The sequence below is a fragment of the Gobio gobio genome (genome assembly GCF_949357685.1).
Source record: "Gobio gobio genome assembly, chromosome: 23".
Taxonomy (NCBI): Eukaryota; Metazoa; Chordata; class Actinopteri; order Cypriniformes; family Gobionidae; genus Gobio; species Gobio gobio.
The window spans coordinates 28,242,392-28,269,685 of record NC_137119.1 but is presented as its reverse complement, the minus strand read 5'-3'; the positions used below and the strand labels follow the sequence as shown (position 1 = coordinate 28,269,685).

At 40.2% G+C, this 27,294-nt stretch overlaps 1 protein-coding gene across 1 annotated transcript in view; it reads right to left on the bottom strand.

Annotated features, from left to right (window-relative positions):
• pola1 (polymerase (DNA directed), alpha 1) overlaps window positions 1-27,294 on the bottom strand; it is a 76,173-nt gene that overhangs the window by 33,118 nt on the left and 15,761 nt on the right. Inside the window, exons 22-34 of the mRNA XM_079805637.1 lie at window positions 25,692-25,811; window positions 25,504-25,594; window positions 25,294-25,418; window positions 25,069-25,215; window positions 24,848-24,970; window positions 9,843-9,875; window positions 9,646-9,738; window positions 9,266-9,471; window positions 8,998-9,130; window positions 8,683-8,814; window positions 8,427-8,601; window positions 6,826-7,007; window positions 2,117-2,248 (exon numbers count right to left, since the gene is read on the bottom strand). Coding sequence (XP_079661763.1) covers window positions 2,117-2,248; window positions 6,826-7,007; window positions 8,427-8,601; window positions 8,683-8,814; window positions 8,998-9,130; window positions 9,266-9,471; window positions 9,646-9,738; window positions 9,843-9,875; window positions 24,848-24,970; window positions 25,069-25,215; window positions 25,294-25,418; window positions 25,504-25,594; window positions 25,692-25,811 — 1,692 coding nt within the window. The remainder of the gene's footprint in view (window positions 1-2,116; window positions 2,249-6,825; window positions 7,008-8,426; window positions 8,602-8,682; window positions 8,815-8,997; window positions 9,131-9,265; window positions 9,472-9,645; window positions 9,739-9,842; window positions 9,876-24,847; window positions 24,971-25,068; window positions 25,216-25,293; window positions 25,419-25,503; window positions 25,595-25,691; window positions 25,812-27,294) is intronic.

The following is a 27,294-nucleotide window of genomic DNA, read 5'->3' as shown; positions in this document are numbered from 1 at the left end:
ATTCAGCAATCTGACCTTTTGTTCAAAACAGGATTATCACCTTTTTTTTTTTTTTTTTTTTTTTTTTTTTCGGTCATCCCCCCACACCACACCCCCACAACCACCACCATCATCACCACATCCCCAAGCCAGTTACCAAGGGGCGAAGCACATGACGAACATAATTGCAATAATTTGTTAAACGCCATGGCAACCCACATTAGAATGGGGTAAATACGGGGGGTGCCACTTCGTGCCACACTCATTTTGCTGAAGACGCCAGGAGTCAGAACGGATGACAAGGAAGGAAAGAAGTGTGGGGGGGGGGGGGGGGGGTGAAGAAAGGGGGAAGGGAGGGAGACAAGAGGAAAGCATATTTGCTTTGTCTCTAAAGGGTGGTTTTATTGGTAATGGTGGTGGGCTGAAGGTGGAGGTGGCAGTGATTTCTTTCATGATTAATGCCTTGCTGGTGTTCTGTAGGAAACTCAACAAACACCGCTGACTTCCAATCTGTAACCATGTAAGCCGCGAGTCCTCCCTCATGCAGGCAGGCTTTCTCCCTCTATCTCTGCGAACAAACAACTCTATTTGAGCTCTCCCCTCAGCTGAAAGGAATCCTTAATTACACAATATCAGCCTCTTCATTGCTCCTAGTGTGTGAGGGGACGGCTGAGCTGTGTCCACTGAAGCCGGGCCTGGGCAAGGAGGGGGGCCGCATTCACTAACAGCAGCTGTTTCACACATACTGACAAAAGAGCCTACAGGCACTGTCCCAGCGAGGGAGGTGGCTACATTCAGGCCGCTAATTGATTTTTCTGCATGGCACTGTGGGAGAATATACCCCCACAACTTTCAAGTCAGGTTCGTAAGTTTCTGGCATTCCAGAACTTCCCTGAGTTCAGAACCTGGCTTGCTCATCCCGATTGGACACGGCATGCAGTGATTACGGCTGTCAATCAAAACCCTCAGCTGGGAAATTAGATACACAGACGTATGCGTGCTCTTAACGTAGGTCCAATATCTGCACACTTGCCACATCGCCAGGGCCTGTATTTCTGCCATGCCGCGAAGACACTGAGTGCGCACAAAATTAAACCCATTTGTGAAGTAGCGGGAGGGGGCAGTAGCTGTTTGGAGCAATGCTCAGAGGCGAAAAAGCCGCTTCTAAAATTCAATAAAGACAGGAAATAAACAAACAGCATGAGGAAGGTGAGCTCAAATTAACCCCTGTAAAGTGCTCACAGAGTGCCCAGGTGGTCAAATGTGAATGTAGCACATATTATTATTGCCACCAGAACATTTAAGATAAACTCATATAAGTACTCAACTACTGTAATTAAGGTAAAGAATAAAGCCTCTTGGACAAGGAACTTGATAATGCATACCTGTGACATTACTGTATAAAACATGTTTTAAAAGGGACACATGAAGACAGAGCTTCTGCAAAAGCATAGGCAAACCATTTTTTGTCTTTTACAGAGTGCAGACGTTTGGTGAATTTGCAAAATAAGTTAAGACCAATAGAAGATGACTCAAACAAAACAAAACAACAACTCTAATTAAAAGATGATAAGAGTTGTGCATGGTTTTTGACTTCATTAGAAATATGCTGGCTTTTTTAAAAAGTATTGGGTCTATTAGAGCCTGATATCGTAAGGCAATTAATAATAATAGTAATAATAAATACAAATATCATTTTTAATATAATCCACATCAATTTATATTTTTTTACATTGCAGTAGATAATCTAGTGATATTTATTTTTTTATTTATTCGTAATTGGCCCTACATTTTTTTTTTATTATTATCTGTTTTCATCATTAATAAGCAATACTTTTATTAATAATACTATCATCCATGTCAATAATAATATTAATAATATAATATATTTTTAAATTATTTATATTTTTAACATCATAGTTCAGTGATGATGAAGTTATTACTGTTAATGACATTATTCTGAATATCACAGTTGGTCATTAAAAAACAATTTGGGTCAGGTGTCTACGTACATTCGGTGCAAACAGGTCTTTAGTTACATGACTCCTTATTATGCAACACCATATTCACTACACCTGCAGTGGCCAATCTGGAACACATGGGCGGTGCATTACGAGAAACATTTAATAATACTCACACTGTAGTATCTCCTGATGTGGCGGCGAATGTCCAATTGCAGTTTGTTGCTAATTTGGATGGGATACTCCATCGGGCTGCCCCCACAGGGGATGTGGCAGCAATTCTTGAGGCTGGGCTGCAAGGTGCTCCCCTGGAAACAAACAAATTCACTTTTAACACAGCATTTGATCACGATACACAAGCCCACACACACACACACACAAAAACAACATAACCAGGGCATTTATCCTGTTGACTGGCATTGCCCAAAGAAGCTTTTAAAGGCTATTAGACCTGACCTATTAGACATTCAAACATACTAAAAGTATAATGTCGGTGCCCCCACACCAAGGCTCTAGGGTATCCAGGTAGGAAATGAAAGCAAAAATGGAGCAAAAATGTCTCTGCATTAAGCTTTCAGCTATGTACCTGGGTGACAGCAAGTAACAAATGCCATACTGCGCAGATGATTTGCAAGCTTTGCCAGCTTTTCTACATCTAAAAGGCCCCAGACCTCCCATTGAGTAACAGTGGCAACAATTGTAGTTAAACAGTGGATAAAAACTACTGTAGCCTGATATTTCTTCAATCTAACTTCACATGGGCACTAGCAGAGCTGTTTATGGTGCTCATTTTGCCTCAAACAAGCTGAAGGACCGAGTGTGTGTGTGTGTGTGTGTGTGTGTGTGTGTGTGTGCGGCTAATGCGTCAGCACACTTGCTCGAGCTCACCGTCTCACACAAACACATCACTCTTGCTTTTATGGCACGGTGGTGGTAAAGCGGTAGTCGCTGCGAGCCATTAGCGTTTTTATGATCTTTACATCTTTCACAGAGCGCCACTTTAAGGGAGAACTGTGCGTCTATGCAAATACCGTCTCTAGTATCGTCTGTTTGCATTCCTGTTGTCTTCCTCCCTCTCTCCGCGGCCGGCTCTGATAAGAGAACGATCTGCAGTGTCTATGAGTCAAGGCTGTTCCTTCAAACCTTCCTTTCATCAGCCCCCTCCCTATAACCAGATCTCTGCTATAACCCTGTACTCCTAATTATTAGATACCTTATCAGGTGAATACCGGAGTGTATATAACAAGCCTATTTACTCATCAACATAACACACGTGGTATTACATGCATGACAGTGTACACAGGATGTGAATATTTGTAAAAACGGCAATATAGCTTAGTCAGGTTAGACGCCAAATTGAATTAAAAAAAATAAGGCTGTGATGGGATTAGGGTTGCACAGTATACCGGTACTGGAAAAATATCTGCATATCTCATTCCAAACGGTACAATATCATAACTTTGCTCATTTCGGTACTTGATACGCTCCTGTTCCGAAGATCACCACCTTGTGGCAGTGTGTTATCCAAACTGATGCGAAAATAATGTGATAACAGAGGAACAGGACGGATCAAATTGATAGATCTCACTCGAAACGATAATTGTGCTGAGAATATAAAATTTGAGAATAATGTGAATATCAATATAATGTTAATGCTTCTGTGTGTATTTGTGTAAGCACTCTGTGAAAAGCAATCACAGACATACCTGTTGAGCATGTGAACGTATTGGCCAATCAGAGGTGTTTAAGTTAGCCAGAAGCCGCTCGTCGCAGCTGTAATCGTTGAACTTTTGTTTAGCGCAAACTCAGAGTTCAGCATGCCCACGAATTGTTTCATTACAATGTAAATAAGATATTCATTGTGCAGTGTTGTCAGCTTCAATGATTATAATGGAAGTTTTCGCAGTCAGTAAGGAGGCGGAGCTGAGCTACAGTGATTGTACTGGGAACCCTCAGTGCTCGCTTTTTGTTAACAATACGCATGTATCATGCTACTAACTGCACATTGCAAAGTTTCTAAATTGATAACCTTATTTAAATGTGAGATTGATTACAAAACTGCGATGACTGACAGTGAAAACCATAGCTAAAGACGGGACAAATATCTGTTACTCTGTCAAGATCTGCGCATCAAGTCTTGGAGTGTAAATGCAAACTAATAGAAATGCCACTTGTTCTATTTAATGTGAAATATGCTACTTTTTGTAGGAAGATTGCACTATTATTGTATAATTCAATAATAGTAATACAAACACTATATTCCCAAAAGTTTTGGGACGCCTGCCTTACATGCACATGAACTTTAAAAACATCCCATTCTAAATCCGTAGAGTTTAATATGGAGTCCCCCCTCCCTTTGCAGATATAAAACCTCAATTCTTCTGGGAAGGCTTTCCACAAGGTTTAGGTGTGTGTTTATGGGAATTTTTGACCATTCTTCTAGAAACGCATTTCTGAGGTCAGGCACCGATGATGGACGAGAAGGTCTGGCTCACAGTCTCCGCTCTAATTCATCCCAAAGGAGTTCTATCAGGTTGAGGTCAGGACTCTGTGCAGGCCAGTCAAGTTCCTCCACACCAAAATCGCTCAGCCATGTCTTTATGGAGCTTGCTTTGTGCACTGGTGCGCAGTCATGTTGAAACAGGAAGGGGCCATCCTCAAACTGTTCCCACAAAGTTGGGAGCATGAAATTGTCCAAAATGTCTTGGTCTGCTGAAACATTAAGAGTTCCTTTCACTGGAACTAAGGGGCCACACCCGACCCATGAAAAACAACCCCACACCATAATCCCCCTCTACCAAACTTTACACTTGGCACACTTTTGGCACAATGCAGTCAGGCAAGTACCGTTCTTCCTGGCAACCACCAAACCCAGACTCGTCCATCGGATTGCCAGACAGAGAAGCGTGATTCGTCACTCCAGAGAACACGTCTCCACTGCTCTAGAGTCCAGTGGAAGGAACACTTAATGCTTCAGCATACCAAGACATTTTGGACAATTTCATGCTCCCAACTTTGTGGGAACAGTTTGAGGATGGCCCCTTCCTGTTCCAACATGACTGTGCACCAGTGCACAAAGCAAGGCCCATAAAGACATGGATGAGCGAACTTGGTGTGAAGGAGCTTTACACCACTGCAGCCGACGCGGTGCATTGCACATGGTGATGTAAGGCTTGGATGCAGCTACTCGGCCATGAAAACCCATTCCATGAAGCTCTCTACACACTGTTCTTGAGCTAATCTGAAGGCCACATGAAGTTTGGAGGTCTATAGCTATTGATTCTGCAGAAAGTTGGTGACTTCTGCGCAGTGTGTGCCTCAGCATGCGCTGACCCCCCTCTGTGATTTTACATGGCCTACCACTGCGTGTCTGAGTTGCTGTTGTTCCCAATTGCTTCCACTTTGTTATAATACCACTAACAGTTGACTGTAGAATATTTAGTAGAGAGAACATTTTACAAATGGACTTATTGCACAGGTGGAAACCTATCACGGTACCATGCTTGAATTCACAGAGCTCCTGAGAGCGACCCAAACAGTCTGAATGCTTGCTGCTTGACTTTATACAGCTTTGGCCATGGAAGTGATTGGAACACCTAATAGTTTTGGCAATATAGTGTAGTTCAATAACAAAGAAATACTATTTTAATTGTGTCACTTCAATTTTATGGAGTACTGAGAAGAGCCATTTATTTTGTTCATATATTTATGCTTGAAAACAAGCAACACATCTGTTACTACGGAGTGTCATGCAGTGTTCTTAATAAAATAATTTTCAATTCAGTTATCTTTTGAGGCTGGTTATTTTTCACCTATGGTATCGATTTTTTTTTTTAATTCTGGTACCGTACCAAAGGCAAAATTGTTGTATGGAGCCAATCCTAGATGAGATGCATGTATAGTCTGTTCAATGAGCTTAATGTTCCATGCAATATTCTGGAGTGTTGCCATGTTGCCGATGAATCTTCAGCACTACGGCAAAATATTTGTAAGCCAGCATACAGGGTTGTCCTTATTGTAAACAAAGCACTTAGTTGCAGTTTTGAACTCAAATCCTCACTGAATCGGCCAAGACAACCAATTTTCTTACTGAACCACTGTCTATATGACCCAATCGAACAGTGCAGAATTTTTTTTAAATACTATAATATGAAACAAACATTAAATGATTAATTGTAACTGAAGTTAAACATCAATAAACATATTGACCAGTCTGTACCATTTTCAGATTTGTTTTCATTCACGTTCATTTAAATATGGCATCTACCCTGATTAAAGTCCATTAGCGCTTGTATAACTCAGTGCACATAAATGCCAAACAGTTTTTCCCAGAATTACAAGCCTTCCCTGGCCTGCAGAGTGCAAAATCTCCAAACAACTAGGAGGACAGAGGTCAGCTCAGTGGAGGGGTCAATGTCACTTTTTATGAGTCATGGACAAGAGAAAGCTGTGCATGAGCATGTGTGTGTGCAGACCCTTAATTAGTGGCAGATTACACATGCTCCTCTAGCCCCCGCTGACCTCGGCCTGGAGTATGACGGACATCCTGTGTACTGAAGAGCTCCAGGAATACACCCTGACAAAAACGCTCTCTCCCCCCCTGCACCGCTCTGCCAAGCCTCTATAAATAAAGTGTGTGGCTCAGAAATTAATAGGCCGGTAAAAGCCCGAAGCAGAGGAAGTAATCACCTGAACCGCTCAAATTTATTGTTACCTGTCATTACACAATATTTAACAGGAAGTTGAGGTAGGACGCAATTGAACAGTGAGAAATGCATGAATCGGGAAGGACTGGTTGGCATTTTGCTGATTGATAAGATCAGGACACTTCTAGAAAAAAGATCAGGTTTGTTAAAGGACGCGAATGTGAGAGCTGATAACTCACCGTCCCTTCAAACACATTGTCGTAGATGTTTTCGGTACCACAGTCAGGGCAAGTGAAAGTAAACCTCTCGCAATCACGGTAGCGCTCTTCATCAGTGAGCTGGGCCGGAGCACCAAGAAAATTGTCCCCTTCGTCCTCACGTTGATGCTGCTGGTGGGCTCGGAAGTGACTTGGGTCGAGTCCTGGACAAGCAGGTCAAAAAAAAAAAAAAAAAGACAGGTTCAAGCTGTGAACACCTTTTTAAAAGGCATTCAAATTCAAACCTTTTTAAAAGGCATTAAAAGCTAAGGAAATGAGCCACCTATGTAAATACAAATTCAAAAAAGTCAGCAGTGCAAGTTTTGAAACATTCTAGATTGAAATGCTATTCCTGTAGTGGTGATAATGCCGTGCAGACTTCCCCACGGTTGTATTTATGGACAGTGGAAAGACAGTGATGGAAAGAGAGGTATAGGGAAAGGCTGAAAGAGGAGAGAGGGACATGAAGAAAGAGAAGATGGCACGGCTGCAGAAGGCAAGAGGAGAGACTAGCAAATGATAAGAATAAACTGGAAACATAATAAGGGGAAAAAGGAGGGGTAGAGAAAGCACAGCTATCCGATTTTTCCCAGGCAGCTGAGATCATCAAATCATTAAGAGACAGCAGCTGAATCTCCATTTAATCCCCCCAGGTGACACCGAACACTACTAGAGCATGGAAAAACAGACTACGTCCCCCTGGGTAATTTGGCTAAGTGAATAAATGAGCACATAAGTAAGTGTTGACTATGAGACTTCGGGGATTAGCCGGCGTCTCTGAGGATTCAAGCCCGCTGACGCCCGAGTGCTGCTGCCATCTACAGGCAAACATGTGGCATGTCACACATCTGCGGCCAAGGGAATGGGAACAGAGCGTGAACTGTAGTTAGGAATGGCCACAGAATGTAGTATGTATTGTGAGGCACTTTTGCATGACTACATGAGAAGCAGTTGACCGAGAAATTCTGGGAGCAATTGTAACATAAATGTGCTTCTAATCATTAAGTAAATAAGGAAACCCGGTACTTGGTTCTGGTAACATGGTGGATAGATTGAATTAGTGTCTGAGTTTTGGACCCAACCGCAGGATACCAAACAACCATGGTCTGTTGTCATGGAGACAGAGTGGCAGGGTTCATACACTTTTTAAAGAAACTGAATTTCCATCTGGGGGGTAAATAGAATCTCAGCTGCTAGGCAAAAGAAAACAACAACATGTATACTTGATATTTTTAAATGCTTTGAAATTTACAAACTAATATCTAAACATGTAACCTTAATCTAAAAAAATTATAATAATAATACATTTTTGTTAATAAACAAGTTGTTAAATTAATTTGTTCAAGTGCAATGTTTTTGTTAAATAAAAGGGGAACAAACAATTAATATAATTTAAAGTAATAGAATACTTTAATTTAAATACACTAATAAAGAATAGTGATAAATATAATTCAAAAATGAATTAAAATAAAATAAATAAATGGAGTACATGCTGCTCTTCATAGGGAATAATTAGGAATTGATCCGAATTCAAATGTCCTTTTTGGCAAAATATACATGAATACTAGTCCAGAAAGTCTCACCTAGCCAAGTAGCAATGAGCACTGCATCAATGCCTTCGATAGGCTCACAGATTCGGCCCACAACAGGGTGCACCTGCTGGGACAGGTAGTACTGTGTGTCCAGGCTGAGTCCCGGCTGTTTCTGGAGCTGTTCCAGGGCATACGCCCTCTGACTGGCTGCCAGGTTTGAACCATCCTAACAGGCAGCGGGGAGAAGGTTAGTGTGGGTTTACTGCCAATTTATAGAGTCAGATACACAAATACACTGGATGCTCACCTGACAGATGACATAAGAAACAGTGTCACCCGCTTTGACCTTCTTCCCACCCTGAGAGTTGATCCAAAGGGCAACATGGACGTGTGGGAGACTCTTCTTGTCAGGGTAGTCCTGAGGTTCCTTTGTAAGGGACTGAAAGGAAAAAACAACTTATTCCCTTGAACAAACTAAATGAGACTACCAGTCAAAACTTTGAACCCCCATGACATTATGTTCCCATTACCCAGTTATTTCAATCTTTTGTACAATTATTTAAACAGTTTGAACCCTCCTAATTTTAAATTAGTTTTTAGTGTTTCTAATTCAGTCCTTTACCTTGTGTATCTCAAACATGTTGAGTGGGATAATGCCATTGGCCACCTTTTCTCCAACCTCAATCAGATGTTTCTGAATGTTCTCTACGATGGCGTCACGGTTCTGGTCTGACAGAATCTGACCAATCACATAACTAGATGAAAGGGAAAAAGATCATGTAAACCACAACCGTAATCCAAAAGAATATATAGTGGACTAAGAATACAACTACGTTACTGTCTTTATAAAGGACTGATTGGGCTAATAATCTGTAGTTTAGTGCACTGACTTGCCACACTCCTTGGCCAGGTCACACCAGTCTCTGCGCACAATGTCCAGGCCTTTAAGCTCTTGTTTGGTGGTGTATTTGCCATCTCCCTGAGGCTCAACCATCAGTGCTGCGTATTTCTTCTTCTTCAGCAACAGAAGAGATTTAAACACGCCATCGATGTCAATCTCCAGGAGTTTATAGAGTTTATTGACCTCGCTTTTCACCTACACAGACACATTTATTAAATTGGTACTGGTTGCAGAATGGCTGGTTTAATTCTCTCCTGATTGTCAGCGATGTCTTAATCACTAGTGCCAAACTCCTTTATGCTTTAAAGGTCCGACAGCATTTTTCTATGAGAAGTGCATAAACCCCTCCCCACTCCTTCACAAACTTACCTTGTTTCCCAATTTAAAAACCTCCTCCAGGTTGGTGCTGTTGGTGTTGATCATGATCGAGTCGGTATCCCCGTATATGACCTCCAGATTCATCTGAGGGAGAACCGTAAACCATCAAACCCACGCACGGCTTACAAATAACAAATGCGGCAAGTCCCGCTTAATTATTACTGTAACATACACTAATCATGACTCACCCTCTGCACCATTTCTTTGGTGTGCATCAAAATCTGCGGGAGACAAAAGACCGCATGTCACTCGGGAAACACAAACACTAAACACAGCAAGTGGAGAACAATATCAATTTCAAATCGGTCAAACTGGAACGTCAAACAAACCCACTGACTTTGGTGAATATACATCTATCAGCAAGAAACACTACGGAAAAAAGCGCACATGCATAAACCCCAACTCGCGAATACGAGGATTCGCACATGCAAAACACACAAAGAATTTAATTAGCAAATCTATTCAGTAATTCAACATTTATCAAAGGGGGAGAGAAAAGGCCTCTGTGATTTGCTTCTAAATGGAGGATAATTGGCTAAGAGGTCTATTAGCTGCACTGAAATGAGGCTCCAAACCCACACACCAGCAGAGTCATTATAAGGCCTAATAGTCTTAATCACCACTGGACTGCATGACGAGAAAGAGAGAGAGAGAGAGTGAGAGTGAGAGTGAGAGTGAGAGTGAGAGAGCGGGTGGAGGGTTGTCCAGCTGCAGAGAGAGACCCATGTAAACCACAGCTGTCAAGAGAAAAATAAAAAGCAGACAAAAGGAAAAAAAATTAAGGACAGACAGAGGGAGTAGAGAGCAAAGAAAAAAAATTAAGCAAAATAAAATAATCAGGGGCTAAAAATGGAATAAAACAAAAAGACATGGCTAAATGGTTAGAGCCATGGTGCTCTTATGGGAAATTCAGGTTTGAACCCCATTCGACTCCCATTGACTGCATTTACATGTAATTTTTAATGAAACCCATTTTGAAGCTCAAATAGGACGTTAACAATTATTGAAACATTCCTGAAATTAAATGAACTATATTACAGTTCAAACGCAGTGGGACAGTATGATTTTTTAAAAATGTTTTAGAAAGAAGTCTTTTATGCTCACCAAGGTTGCATTTATTTGCTTATTATAATACAGTTAATACAGTAATATTGTAATATGTTATTACACTTTAAAATAACTTTTCAAAAAAATTTTTCAGTGATTGCAAAGCTACATTTTCAGCAACCATTATTCCAGTGTTCAGTTTGATCCTTCAAAAAGCATTGAAAACTTTTCTTATTATCATCAATGTGGAAAAGCATGGTTTCCATTTTTTGGAAAGCATGATACCTTTTTTTTTAGGATTCTCTGATGAATAGTAGCTCAAAAGAACAGCATTAATTTAAAAGAGAAATCATTATTATAAATGTCTATTAAAATAATAATAATAAAGAAATCAAAATGTAAGTTGCAATGTCCTTCTCCTAATACTCACAGGTACTTCTACGTGGTTTAGATTTTAATTATTAATTATTATTATTTATCCTACAAACCCACTGCAGACAAATGACAGGTAGACAGAGAGACTGTACATATCTGAAGTGTCATGATAACAGTGACTGTTTACTCAGGGTGTCCAGTCTTAAACATACACCCCACAGCCGCTGTGCCGGCATGCAGGGTGACCTCTATGGGAGAGGGACTCGGACAGGTGGGGGGGTCTGTAGGGGAATAAGGGGCGCTAATCTGAGGCCTCAAAGAGACAGGGACACACTGCAGCCTGTCAACAGCAATCGAGCAAGACACCAGGATTCATGCCCCCCAGCACACACACACACATCGTAGCCAAACCCAAGCCCCCATAGGGACAAGGACGAGGCTATTTCAGAACATGGGAAGCTCCACTCCTTGAAACTGGAGCAGGACTTAAGCATGCTTTATGAGGTGTAACATGCCTCCCAGAGGGAAGTAGGAGGTCAGGTCTGAGTAATAACAAAATAGCTGTCGGCATTAACCAACATAGCCAAGGTCACCCCAAAACACACAAATACGCACCTAATTAAGCAGGATTAAACAACTCATGTGTGGTTTACTGTTGGCGTTTCTTCCGTTTTTGCATTCTCAAAACTGGTTCTTTATCAAAACTAGAATTGTAAAGTGAAGAAAACGCAAGTACTTGCCCATACAAAAGTCACTGCCAAGTTCTGAACCATTTTAAGGGGTTCAAGTTGAGTGGCTGCTTATTTTGCCACGGTCAAAAGAGCCCATATCTGAAGATCAAGCGGCAACCTCCCGCAGTTTCTCTTGAAGCCAATACGGAAGTGACATATACTGCAATTCATCGACTGGCCGCTAGGGACAGGCTCCAGAAGGAAGCAGAATCTCATTGAGCCCCATGTTAAAATGCCCAACTTTACAGCAGATTAAAACATGTTTACAGCCGGGTACAAATTGTGGTTTTGGTCTACACGGCTAATTTTGCCCTACATGACAACTGTGAGGGGGGTGAATTTTTATATAATTCATGCGTTCACATTATATAAAGCCTTAAAGTTCTGCATAATTAAGGGCGTGGCCACTTCGAGTGACAGGTGGATAGCCATTTATCTGCTGTCTGTTAGTCATCGCGTCATTTTAGCTCCGCCCACGTCCCGCCTTTTTGCCCATTTTCTGTTATCCGGGAGTGACGCGCGATGACGCGCTGCCAAGACGGCAACGGCCAAACTTTGCGCTTCAGAACGGCTCATCAGAATCCTATGGGTGACGTCACGGACACAACGTCCATATTTTTTTACAGTCTATGCTGAAGATGCAGTCACATAAGCAACATTTTGGTGAAATAAAAAGGTCCAGTGTCAATAGTGTATAGTGATGCACGAAGTTCGCACAGATGTCACTTTCAAACCAAGCAGCTCATGTGGGAAAATGAAGCACACTTGCATGAAAACTTTTGCCCACTGATTTTTTTCCAATCCTGATCACGGGAAATCCTATTTAAATGACTGGATATTGGCATCAAAATGTTGCTAAACAGTAAGCCTGACTGCACCATAAGCCTTAAGAGTAAGACATTTAGATCTCTACATGTTTAAATATCTTTTCAACAATTTCACTATTTACGAAGCAACAATGATAAGTTATAAGTCTTAGAAAAGCAACAGCACACACTTCAACAACTTGAGGTATAATTAATGTATGTAGCACATATGATGCAGTAGCACCATGAAGCTTAATACTTAGTGCTAAGGGTTTGTTCAAATCCCTGACCTCAAGTATGAGAAACAGTGGCGATATCTGAACCACTAATAAAGCACAATACGACTAGGTAAACTCTAGGTGGCATCACAGAGATTTCACAGGCTTTGCTCTACGCCCGGCTCTCCAGCGGTACCCTTAGAGCCCACACATAAATTGCCACACCATCTGTCTGTGTGTGAGAGTGTTTCTGACCTTGAGCAGGTGCGAGTTTACTTCACAGGGAGCCGTAAAGTTACAACCACTTAGCAATGCAACTGTACACTGCACATAGTTTATTTAGCTCCACTGTTAATGCTGACGCAGTCAGACATTAACTAAGAGTTTAAAAAAGGAGAAGAGATATAGTTAGACCAGCAAATAGGAAATTGAAAAGAAAAGAGGCTACAGTGATGATTTAGATTATGTTTGTATAGGTTTCCATGGCCACTGTACTGTATATCGGTGCATTGGGACAACAGAAACAATTTGGGGAAAAGGGGGGGGCACACTCAGCTGAAAGACAAGTCATTTGACTATGCCTCAGAAATTAGAGCGGGGACAGCTTGTCTTAAAACGCATGCTGACCAACACATCTGAGAGTAAACATACAGAAGGCACAGAGCCTCTGACATCGGAGTCCAGAGACTGTTCGGTAAACGTCCTGCCAGCAAAACACAGTTACAGTCAACCAAAAAAACTAATTTTCCAATTGCATCAACACATCTCAGAAACCCCAACACATAAAAACAGCCACTCTGGCTTGAACAGTTTTAAATGATGAATTTCCCTTAATAACATAAAATATCATCCATAAAAGTCTTTATGCAGATTAAATTAAAAAATGTATCAATTTCAAATCTTATTGAACCCAAACTTCTGAATGGTACTGCATTTCATACTGCATTTTTTTATGCGCAACATGCAATATTGATGCAACTTATTTAAACATTACATTCAATTTAAACTCCAAGCTCTCCAATTTATAAAACTGTAACTTTTTTGTCCATGGTGCTGTTCTTGAATAGCAGGGCAGAAAACTCTAAACACACAGACAAGCACTAACTCTTAAATGTTTTTGACATTCTGTACTTTTGTCCAGCGGGACAACACAAAAGTGCCCCACATTTAGCCTTTTCTCAGCTCCCTGTCTGACTGCGGGCAGAAGTGACGAAAGTGGACTGTAATTACAAAGCTCAGTGAATTAGCGGCTGTGTTGGAGCAAAAGCCGCCTGTTAGTAAGACGGAAAAGGGGACTGGACCCTCTCCGTCACAAGCCTGGGGACACATGTGGAGCATGACATGATAAAGAGTCAGAAGAGGGTCATTATGGAGCCTACCATCAGATCACTAATGCCTCTGTCACACACACATCTGAGCAAAAACGCCTAATTGTTCTTTGATGCATCAGTAAATACTTTAAACTGCATTTGCTCTTCATTTAAATGGCCAATAATGTAACGTGAAAGACAATATGGCATCAGTAAATAACAAATAAATAATATTAAAGCCTATACTTTTCATACTCTAATTACATCCTGATGGATTAAATGAAGCCTCAACCTATTTTAATATTCAATTCAACATCGTTTAAACTGGAAATGCGTCACATAACTTAAGTTAAAGTCGTTCCAAATGCCTCTTACTCTAAATTGACTCCACTGCTTGGTAATGGAGGGTGATACCAAGCAGTGCATCCTAAAGTTAAAATGGTGTTAAAATACCACCAATGAACTGAAGCAACAGGCTCAGATTGCAGTGATTGACAGGACAGGAGTGTTTGGCCCAGTCTACACATAAGGCCCTCCATCTTTTTGCCCCAATCGACAGGTCTGTCATTAACACGTTCATTTATCTCTTCCCAACCATTTCAAGCGGCTGGTGGAATGGTTATAGTGAAAAACCGAAGTCTACGGCTGCTCTCGTAAACAGTTCATTCCCCCTGCCCTGTGGTGCCATTTGCTCGCCCGGGGCATCTGGCCTTCTGTTGGCTTCGGTGCACATCATAGCAGGCATTTTAAGCCCCAGAGCGGTACAGAAACCTTGTAAAAGAAAGTATCTGGTGACGATTGTTTTGAAAAGCGTCCTGCTGAAAAGCATTTTGAGGATGACAGTCCTCTGCCTGAAATAGCAACAACCACACAGCACTGTCAGGGTGAAATACGTCCGCTGTCATCTCTCTATCCTCTGCCCTGAGGATCTAAAACACACACACACAGATTTAATCCACAGTGGGACGCGCAAAAATGAATTGCCCTCATAGCATGCAAACACATCTTTTAGGTAGATGGCCACAGTTACCTCTCTGACAATGTGCAAATCATGATCCAAAGGACGTAACAACAGCAAACACACAAAGACAACAGTAAAATGACAGTTATTTCTAAAGACGTTTAAACAACACAGGTGAGCACAGATTCTGTATAGGCTGGGTGGAAGCAAACGTGGCAGATCACGGTCTAGTCTAAGCTCTATGGGGTAAAATATCGCTGCAAATCCACTCTCTGATTTAATACGACCGCCTGAAATCACTTTAGCGTGCAGCCTGGCATTTAGAACTGGAGGTAAAAATATCCCACTAAAAAGAACGCCGCGTCCCCTTCCCAAAACCCCAACATAATACCTCTGATCAATATTTCCCAACAAAATTTATTACATCTTGTTTCTAAATTATGAGCTTAAGCTGACACACTGAGCTGATGCATTGGCACACTAATGCACTCTATTTTCTCATCCTGTACAAATAATCTCAACACGGGTTACAAGACCTTTATATCCACTGGCAGTGTGAGAACATTTCAGGCTAGTTGACAGCAGGCTTATTATAGTTAACTAATAGGGGTGTAACGGTACACAAAACTGACGGTTCGGTACGTGTTTTGAAGTCACAGTTACGTATGGCTTCTGTACAGCAGTTTTACAAAATTGCTTTTTATTTATTTTTACTAAACAGTGGTTGTCTGTCCTTAAATTAATTCAATTATAATTTCTTAAAGATAATGCTGTAAACTATATAGGGAGCCCTTCGTTGCACATTACTATGATATTAAAGGTTAAGAGCCTAAACTATTAGCCTAAATTCAGCCATTTATTTTTAGATATAATAATCAACACTCAAATAACACATTGGGTCTCTTTCACTAATAATTGCGTGGATTATTTCGTATTTGTACGCACAGGAGAACTTCTCACGAACAATCTCCACCTGATTCACAAAACGTTCGTACGCACATGAATTTGTTCTTAACCTCGTTCTGATGTTAGTGAATTTGGAGTTTGGAGGTTAGTCATTTGCATAAAACACACCCAAACCATCCCCATATAAGGGCTTTCCGCGCACACTTTCCTTACAGCCTTTCCCCGCTCTCGTCAAACTTGCCGCTGTTCGCAGACGCGCTCTCGCCCGATCCTCGAGCAATGCCAAGTGTGCCACTCTCACCAGTTCTCACAATAAACACTTTTTTATAAAGACCCAGATTAGAGAGCTCTCATTAGCCAGCTGTACATACACGTATATCTGCATTATTCCGAGAAACCTCGCAGCTGAAGCTATAACGGAGCTTTTCCTACTCTTTAACTGTAAATGATTGAATGTATTTAAGATTAAATTAATAATATTTAATCATTTCATTATATAATTTTATATATGGATAATATAAAATTAATGCAATATACTTCAATGTAATTATAGTCATGTTAGGATGAAATAACTTCTTAACGCGATTATAAAGCCATACAGAGCAAGTTCTTTTTGCGTAAGTGTGGTTTCAGTTGTTCCTATATTTTTTCGTAAATGATGAAATCTTTGGTGAATTGTGATTTGATCTGAAAATCATTCGTACGCACGTTTCACGCACAAATGTGTGCGTACGCATTCCTAGTGAATGAGACCCATTGTATGCAAACATGTAAAATTCACACAAGGCAGTTTTTGCATTACCTTCTAAATCTAATTATAAAATTATGTTTTTACTCCGATTCGTAGTTGAAATATAATCATTTATACACAGTGGCTGCCATTTTCCTGACAGACTTAAACATACATTAAATAATCAAGACATCACTAACAGGTAAAGTAGAATATAAAGAATATATAGTATAATATAGTGCATATATTTAGCGGAAGAGATAATTTCTCTAGTGAACTAACCAGCTGAGGACACTAAATGACTGCCTGAGGTAAATGTAATGCTACGTGACATTGTTTATAAGCCATTTTATTGACGTTTTTCTGCCGTTGAAACACTGATTGAGCGATTACATGACATAATACGTTTCAGTAAGTTGTAATGTATCCTCAACATGCCTCCAGATGTTGATTCATGTTTATTCTTTGACTAAAAAGAGATGTTCGCATTCACTTGCGCACCGCACTGCCATGCCTATACAGAGAGTGATCACGTCACATTTTTTGAGCGTCAAAACAGCATTTATCGTTTGAATTTAGTGATAAAATGGACAGAATACTTCATATGTTCGCTCGGATTGAAGTATGTTCCGCTGGGTAAAACAAGCCTATGTTAACTGTAAAAGATTGCATTCGGTACTTAAACTAAAATTAAAATCATTAAAATAAAATTTGTTTGTTAGACTTAAACTTAATACATATCAGCTACAACATTTCTCATTTTCATTTAGTTTAACTTGATGCACAAAAATTACTAAAACATAAAATTAATAAAACTATGCAGACATTAAAAAACATCAATGACAACAAAATTACTAACTAAAATAAATAAAAATAAAAATTCAAAACATAAATATAATAGATGTTATATATTCAAATATAATAGCATCGCAATGATAATAAAATAACACTTGCATACAGAACTGTGGCAAGGGCTACCTAACTTTTGGTGGGATAAATATATAAATAATATCCATCAATATTGGATACTTAATCGTCCCAATACTTCCCAATTTTTACACCGCGATTACCTTAGCAGTCATCTAATTACTTCCTTAAAAGTTCATCTTTAAAAGACAATGATAACTTAAAATGGCTAAATGTAATCTTCAGCAAATATTAAAACGATTATTTTTCATACTGTGCAATAATATATTGTGATACCTAAATTCACTTGTAGAATTTAAAATGATTGATTTTAGTTTAGTGTTCCATTGTAAATGTATTTATATAAAATTAGATATTTAATATTGGCAATCTATGGGTTACCAATATTATATGTGGCTATTATATTAGGCATTATATTTTTTCTAATTGAGTATCTTCGTTCGAATAGACTTTAGAATCAACAGGCTGTTCGGCTTTATTCCCAAAGGAAGCTGCAGTGTAATTCCACACTATGTTCTATAGTTTACTGAACTACATCACTGGAAAATTGAGTAACACCTCAACACATGCAGGGCAACATTATTCTTTCCACTTATTCATTAGTAACAGTAATACCAGCATCTACAGCTAAACCAAAGCATTTCAGTAAGCCAAATGGGGGAAATGACAGCAAACGTGTGTCGTTAAATTAAAAAACAAAACAAAACAAAACATTAAAAGAGTCCGCAGAAAGGATTAGTTAAGAATAACACATCACTCACGATGCCAGCCTAAATTAAAAGGTGCAAAGCTCTTGAGGGAACTTGTGCGAAGAACGTGAAGCTACACGAGGCTGACTGCATCTCGCGCCCAAATCCAAAAATATTCTTTGGGCCCTGTGACTATTTGTTAAGTCCAGTGATATAAGGAGCAAATCCCCAACCAAAGACCACAAGGTCAAACGGTGCATACAACAATGACTACAGAGGGGGAGGAGGGCACTTACATCTTATTCTGGGAAGGTTAAAAATGACCTTTGTGATTTGGACAACTGGACATGTCGTCTGAGAGAGCAGCAAGGAAACAATGTTTACTCAGATGACACCTAACTCAACCTCCCCGTCACCACGACAGGCCATCTCATCTCACCAACAGCCGCTTGAGATCTGAGGAATTCATGGCACAATGGCATGCCATCCGTGACAGCATAATACGTTTTATTTTGTCTTTTTTGAACTCGTCTAAACTAGGTAAAGAGGAGGCTGGGGCCTGGCGGCTAGGTGGGGTGAGAGGTCAGGCTAACTAACGTTCCAGAACCATCAGCAGTCTGTAGCGACAGAAGTTGTAAACATCACTCGATTAACCCCAGACCCAAACCCCCTCCCCAGCTCCACAGCTGAAGCTCCGCTTTTCACACTGGCTGCCGCACAAAGAGCTGAAAATAAAATTTAGGCACATCAATCAGGACGGACCCCTCAGCATGAAACCCTAAACGCCTATTCCATTGCATACATTTCATACCAGGGGAGTACAGGGTTCGCACCAGAACAAATGTTTCCCTGGAAAGGTCAAGGGCCACAGAACGTCACTTTACAAGTGCTAGTAAAGGCTAAACGCACATGGCTCTTGCTAACTGGCCAACGGGGGGGGGATTTCCCCAAATCGCCATACAGCAAAATGAGCCAAACAACAGTGGCTTAAGCCAGTTTTGATCAAATGCCACTCTGCCTTCAAAGCAAATCTGTAGAGTAGGGCTGCACGATATTGGGGGGGGGGGGAAATGGATATTTCGTTTTTCTGTGATATATATTGCAACATGACCATTTCACCAGATGATTTGAATAGTTCCATTTGTAAAGAATCAATCATTCTAGGGTGATTGGGGTGATTATGTAGCAGAGTGAATCTGCATAGAAAATAATAAATTACAAGCATAGATAGTAATAACATCCCCGTTGGTATAGCATCAAATAACTAATTCAAATCAAACGTATTAAAAAACCCCCGAAGACTTCAACTTACATCAGCGTGATAAAAACGACCTAAAATGACAGACACCATCTTTGGAAAAAATGTATTTGAAGTGTAATTTGTCTCGCGTTCCATTAGAATACATGGAGGGGGCGGGGTTTATGAGCTGTACTGGGACCAGCCACCTAGGGGCGATCGAGACACGTTGGCTTCACTTTTCAGGACGTGTGCAGCACGCTTGGACCAAACGCAGAGATCCATTACTCTGATAGACATTCAGTTTAGAGCCCTGCACGGGCCCCAACAGCATATCAAAATTCTCAGCCCGAGTCCGACTGGAGCCCGTGTTTTTTTGTTTTATCTTCCCTATTACACATTGTTGCAGCCATTAAAATAGTTCAGTTTTGTAGTAAATGTCAAAGTAGTTATATATTTGTTTTGTTTCTTTATTAAGTTCATTTAGAAAAATGTTTGAAGCATTTTTTTGTTTGTTAAATTAAAGTTTTTGTTTTTTAAAGTGACAACCAAGTGGCCAGCAGTGAGTTAACCACGTTTTATCAATTTAGCCTCTCAAATCAACACTTGATTTGTCTTGCTTATAATAAAATCCATAGATATTTTCAGTTTCACTTGCAGCAGTTTGCGTGTTGGATTGCTTTACTCATTTGCGGCGATGCGAGTTGCATAGCGCCGTACTCTAAACACTGTGCGAGCCAGTCTTGACAGTCGCGGTATCATGGTCTCATGTTGTTTCCACCAGCGCAACACATCTCATTGTTTCTTTTAATTAATGTCTAAAATATAAAATGAAGGAGAAGCCTAAAAAAGGCCCAAAGCCTGGCCCGTGTTTGAGGTATGATGTGAAAATTGGCCCTAAGCCTGGCCCTAGGGGCGTAAAAAAGTCGGGGCCCGTCGGGCTCGGGCAGAAATGCAGGGCCCTAATCCAGTTTACACCTAAATGTTCACTTTCACATTTTCATGGTTTTACATAACCGGCTGTGTTTCCATGAACACGCCACATGATGGGCATTTTGACATAATTGCGTGTGTATACGACCACTGAAGCGCAATAAGACGTGAAAGAGAACTGAATTTGCGATCATATGCTGAGAGACACAGCTTTGAGTTCTTTTTCACTGCTTATTGTGCTTAACACTTTTTAACATCGAGCATATCCCAAATTCGTGAGGACCACAGAGAGTTCCTTTTCAGGATATATTGCGCTCAAAAAATCTTTTTAACATCAAGCTTGCCCCACTCTTCTCATTTAGGGCAGCCTGATATATTGAAATATCGCAAATGTACATCGCAACGCATGCGATATATGTGATTTTAATAAGCTACTTCAAAACGTTGTGAAAAGTCTACGTTTTAGGTTGACACATACAGAAGAGAATAGACTGGGCACGCGACTGTTACTTACGTGACTTGCTTTACGTCAAAAAGAGTTATTAAACGAAATAATTTGCAGAAAACAGCTCCTTGCAGTCTCACGCTGTCTGCTGTCTGACACACACACCGTAACGTGCGTACAAGCCACTTTTCTAAAAGCGTGTGATCCCTTCAGTTCTGTTTCACACCTTATTACACAGCCGTGTGTGTATTTGACCGTTCGAGTAAGTCAAAATGGCTGTCTTGACTGGTATTCATGTAAACACAGTCGTTTATGTCTTAAGTGACCGTTATCAGTTGGGGAAAGAAACCGGATGCGTGTCAATAGGATCCATGCATTAGGTCTTAAAGTGACAGACAGCCACATGTTAACTGTATTACCAGGCTATCAAACAACAAAATAAAAAGAAAATCACTCAGCGCTCCTGACTTAACCTTTGGAGATTTATTATGAATCAGTGTATATTTAATGAATGTGAAGGCTATTGAATTAAAATAAAAAAAAGAATCATCCACCCCTAGTTCAGCTGTATTTGTTTACCTGGATGTTCTTGACGTTATGTTTTAGGTTGATATAATTATATATATTACCAAGTTGAGCAAAGAGTTTTTGGGATTTAAATATTGGCATTTTTTTTGTTTGTTTGTTTACATTGATGTTAAAATTATATCGTGAGATTTGTGACACTGCTGGTCACTTTCAGAAGTTGTAGCGATGCTTTCTTTTCCCAGAAAGAATGTGAAACACATAAATGGTATCATTCTCAGTTATTAAATATTTTTAAATATAATTTAAATAGATTTTTACACAAAGCAATATCATATCGCATATCAAATATTGCATTATTTAGCAAGGTATTGCATATCACATTTTTATTCAATATACAGCCCTATTCTCATTTATGCATTTCATCACTCTGAAGTGCCAATAATGCTATATATGCATACCTGCTAAATACACATAGCAAAATCTCTAATAACAATTAGATATTTTATACAGTGGTAACGAGATGTATATATTATATATATAGTCCTAGTAAAAACAGAAATATTGTGGAATATTACTACAATTTAAAAATCATTTTAATATGCTGATTTGATCCAAGAGTCTTATTATTGCCAATGTTAAAACAGTTGTAATGCTTAATACTTTAGTGGAAAAAGTGAAACATTTTTTCAGAATTTTCTGATGAATATAAAGTGTAAAACCAGCATTTATTTGAAATATATAAGTCTTGCATACATTAATGAATAAAAAAGATGGACTAAGTCGTTTCTCCTTGCCATTATTTAAAAAAAAAGAAAAAACATTAAATTTTTTAATATACTACAAAAGATATATAAAAATACCAAACACTTTTCTCATTCAGTATAGATTGGGTTTTACACATGTAAATACATAAAGCTGTCTTTGTATTTTAGGAAGAGTGTTCCTTGCAAGAGGATCATCACGTTAATAAAAAAAAAAAAAAAAAAAGGGTTGATACCCCTGCCTTAAGAGACCAACCCTATTCCTTCACTCAAAGTAACCAGCAAATAAAGCTCAAAACTTTCTCCCTTGCTGCACCTCTAGAGTTCAACCCACTTTACAACACCTGCTGGCTGAATTTACACCCATGAGGCAGGTTAGCACTAAGCTAGCTTCTCAGAAAGCATTAGTTAACTCTATTAAAAGCAGAGCGCCTGTAATTCTTATCCCAAAACAATGATGGTGCAGACAGCAGACCATCCATCAGAAGATGAGGCCAGCGTACCATCTGACAGGATTTAGTGTTTGACGATCGTAAAACCCAATTGTCAAATTAGATAACGGTTACAATCTGCGTTCTGCGTGTCGGGCATCAATGGAAGACACGAAAGGAAAATTGCTTCTTTGGATTCTTGCTCTCTTAAAAGTTTGAAACGACATATAGTGCACTGTATCCCTCAGACACTGGTGCCAAACAGCCGTCATCTCCATCACGGCTCTGAGAACCTGCATATTTCAACAAGCTGAGAATCACCGTGGGCTTGTCCAGATCCCCTTACCGTAGGCCAATCAGGAAAGACGAGAAGCTCAGGAGGGCATCCGAATGGGGGCCAAATCAAGCATCTTTAGCGCCATGGAAAAAATTACATCCGCAAAACCAGAGCCTATCGCTAACACAGTTCTCAACAGATAAAGACGACACTCAATCAAAATATAAATGGCAACTGAATACATGAGCATTCAAATTACGGCACTAATGTCGGGGTCAACGTAACGCTAGTGTGAGTATTTGTTGCTACCGCCCCCCTCTACCAAAGCATCTTAGCGTACAGTTCGGCACCACACTGGTTGACAGTGGAGAATATGTATCACAATAAGACTAATCAAAGTAATTAGGGTTGTTGAGTCAAGCTGGGCTTGCCGACATGAAGAATCGCATATTAATATTGGCGGACTCCAGTGAAGTGGTTTCAGCACTGCAAAAATGTAATCCTCGAATGCAGAAATCAATGTCACAAGCTTTCCTTTTCCCTCTCATTGAATTTATTGGGATTTTGTAGCTCTTCTTGTAACAAACGAGGCACACAGAGGCAGTAAAAACCTGCGTGTTGAATGCTGGGGCTAATGCAAAGAGATTGTAATTACTGGCCCCCCCCCACCACATTTCAAACAATGCCTCACACCGCGCAGCGGCAATGTGGAAGAGGGGAGAGGGGCATGAACGTGAATGTGTCGCCGTTTGTATTGCTACATCTCAGTGGGCTTTCAAAGTCTGGTCTCATTAAACTCAAGAGCAGGTAGCCGGCAATCATGCCAAGGAGGTGGCATAAAAGGAACAAGAGATCAAGTCAAATTGGTTAAAGCACAAAAGAGATCAGAGGCTCATGAGGAAAGAGTGATATCAGAGCCAGAGGCCTGAGGCGCAGCTTGCTAGACACGGGGATGGCTGAGTTTAGACTGCCCTCTAGTGGGAGGAACTGAGAGTGGCATCAATGGTTTATGAATAGTAATGTCTTCTAAACATTACTTCATCTAAACCCGTTAAACTTTTCCTAAATATTGCATAATTATTTACATTCAGTTTTAGAACCTCATATTAAGAAATTAAATGAACACTTGTGAAACAGAGCAGTGTTGTTAATGTAAAAAAATATTAAGCTATTGTTATTGCTAAAACTAAACCTATTAAAATTTATTTTTTGTTCATTGAAATAAATATTAGGTGAAATACTTAAACGATATGTTGCCTTGGCAACTAAAATAAGTTGAAATACTAAAAATACTAATATTAAATAAATGAAATAAGTATTAAAAATAACCCCCCAAAAAAAGGACAAAAGCGTTTAACAAAAATGACAAACTTAAATACTAAAATTAGCTAAATTTACTAAAAATATAAAATAATAAATAGATCAAAATAAACAAGATTTATGTATTTTGTTTGTCCTTTGTGCCACGTATGACTATTGTGCATCTAACATAATACATCTAATACATGAATAACACTAAAAATAAAATTTAAATCCAGAATTTCTGGAAATTGCACCACAAAAATCAGCCATGATCACAGGAAAAAAATCCTGGTGGGACTGTATAAGTCTCTTACAGGAATATAGGCTGAGAAAAACGAATGTAAATTAACTAAAACTAAAGTAAGTGATGAAAGATATTTAAAACAGGGTAGGTTAAGTTCTTTGTTACGTTCCACCCGACAATCTGTTTTAATCAGTGTCAGCCACATATCTGTGCAACATCTGTGATTGATCACAATGCTGCAAAAAACATGTTAAACAGAAACCTTTCATGCAACAGGAGTACAGTACATCTAAATATTATACCCACTAAATATAGTAATGTGTATCGTTACATACCTCTCTTCCTTTATGAGTGACCAATGCAGCCAAAGGCTTGGCGTAAAAGCGACTGAAGGAAAAGCCAAGGCATCCATACATGCTGTTAGCTGTCAGCTTTAGGGCCTTCTGCCTGATATCATACTATGAGAGGAGATTCAAAGCTTAAATGCATTGAACATTTTTACTTCGTTTTTTTTTAAACAAAAAAATAATACTGACACAGCTAAAATAAGATTTACCTGCAAGTACAGGTCAGGATTAAGGTCCGCTTGCTTCATTAGCTGTTTGACCTGTCGTCGGCGCTCCACCAGTTTTCGAATTTCTTTGGGAAGAATGCCCATCTCCAAACTCTGATCCGGCAGCTCGGGAATGTCATCTTCATCCTCCTGTAATCATGGAAGTTTAGGGCCTGCTTAGATTATATAAACCTACCCATGAAGGCACAGCTGGCTGCCCCAACGCACCTCAGTTTTCTTGCGTGCGTTGGTCGTTCCTCTCTCAACAGTAGTAAAGCAGATGTTGAATTCCTGAATGATGGAGGGATACAAGCTGTTGAAGTCCAACAGCAGAATGAACTTATCATAGAAACCTGTTGGCAGAAGATAGAATAGATGATTTGGGAGGCACAAACATAAACGCAAAACCATGAGATGCACAAAGACAAAATGACTCACCAACTTTTGGGTCCAGCACTAGACCTCCAGCATAAGCTGCCTTCTTCCTCGTTTTGTTGGATTTGCTTTTCCCTGGGTCAACATCCTCATCCTAAGAACAGAATTAAAAGACAAAATGTACTGGAACAGAATTAACTAAGGCTAAAATGGTCTGACAACTGCAATAATGGGGGGGAAAGATCTAATACCAAATCTTGTTGAGGTTTCTTGAAGAACTGCTTGTCTGGAACAATGAAGTTCCTCTCATGGAAAGCATGGAGCAGTAGGTACTCGTTTCTTTCAGAGCGTCCACCCATCAAAGTACGAGACTGTGGAAGAACAAGAGAACTGAATGAAGAGAAAGCATAAAAGCAGCAATTACATGCTTCATTTGACATTGCACTAAATTAGCCTAATAACACAATAAATATGATCAATATACAAAAAACGGCGGAGCTAGTGAAAATCTGAACCTCTAGTCTGCAGACAGTGCCACGGGGGTGGGGGGTGGGATTGGGGGGGTTTAATATGCAAAAATGACACATTTCTGAGCGTGACTTAAAGGGTAACTAAACCCCTGCTCAGAGCTTAACTCCACCCACTGGCAAATTTTGAAAAACGTCCCCTCAGCGGAGACAGAGGGGACGAACCGAGGGCGGGGCTGAGCGGAGGGCGTGCACCTGAGACCCGCAGTGACGGATTGATTGACAGCTGTCAGACTCGCGAGTCGCAAAGATGGAGAATGACTGGAGTGACGCCAGCTTTGCAACAGAGCGGTAATTTCTCCTAACTTCACCTGAAGTGGAGGAGGGTGGATTGTCTGTAGACACAAACCCGGAGCCTTATCAATGCGAGCCGCTGCTCAAGGCCAATTTATACTTCTGCGTCGAGTGCATAGACGCGTTGGATACGCCGTACCCTACGCCGTAGCCTGACGCGCACCTCTCCAAAAATGTAACAACGCGTCAATTCTACGCGGACCGCAAGCGCTGTGATTGGTCTGCCAGAACCCTTCCCTCAGGTCAATAAATAAATAAAAAATCTGCGATAGGAGTGTGTGTGTGTGTGTGTGTCCAGAAATTGGATGATAGTTCCTTACGTCTGCTATAACACAATATTTTGCAGTCCAGCGATTCTTTATGGTAGTAAATAAATACATAGATCCGCTGAATATAGTTTATTTATTTTCTCATTAAAACCAAAGATGTTAATCAGTAATTGTATATCATGAACAGGGACACATTAGGGTATATTTCGTGAATGAAGTCTCCGCAACAACAATCGCTTGCTGAGCCACCGCTGCTGAAAACAGCCACGAGCTCCGCATGGTTTCACAAATGCATTCCAGCGCCAGATCGCCTTATTTAACTTTACTAATCAACTAGAGATGCTTAATTTGTATTAGATACAACAACTCAAGCTGCAAGAAAAGCCGCTCTCTCACTGCTGCTGATACTCCGACATGAATGTACAGATTCTACACATCAAGCTGCTTCTTCTTCGGCTGTTGTCTTGATTACACCAACATGCCCGAGGACACTGCCTTCTAGTGTCTGCATGTGGAATTGCACATTGACGCAGACAACAGCGCAGAAGTATAAATGCTCACGACGGCGTCGGCTACGCGCGTAGCCTACGGCGTACACTACGGCGTACACTCGACGCAGAAGTATAAATGGGCCTTCAAACTGCGTTAACTCCCGATGCCGACGATGCTAGTGAAGCAGCCGCGCAAGAGAAATGACCTAATCTATCTGCGTCCGCGGCAACCACTTGCGTGTCAGGGTTTGAAAGCACGTCTCATGTATGAAA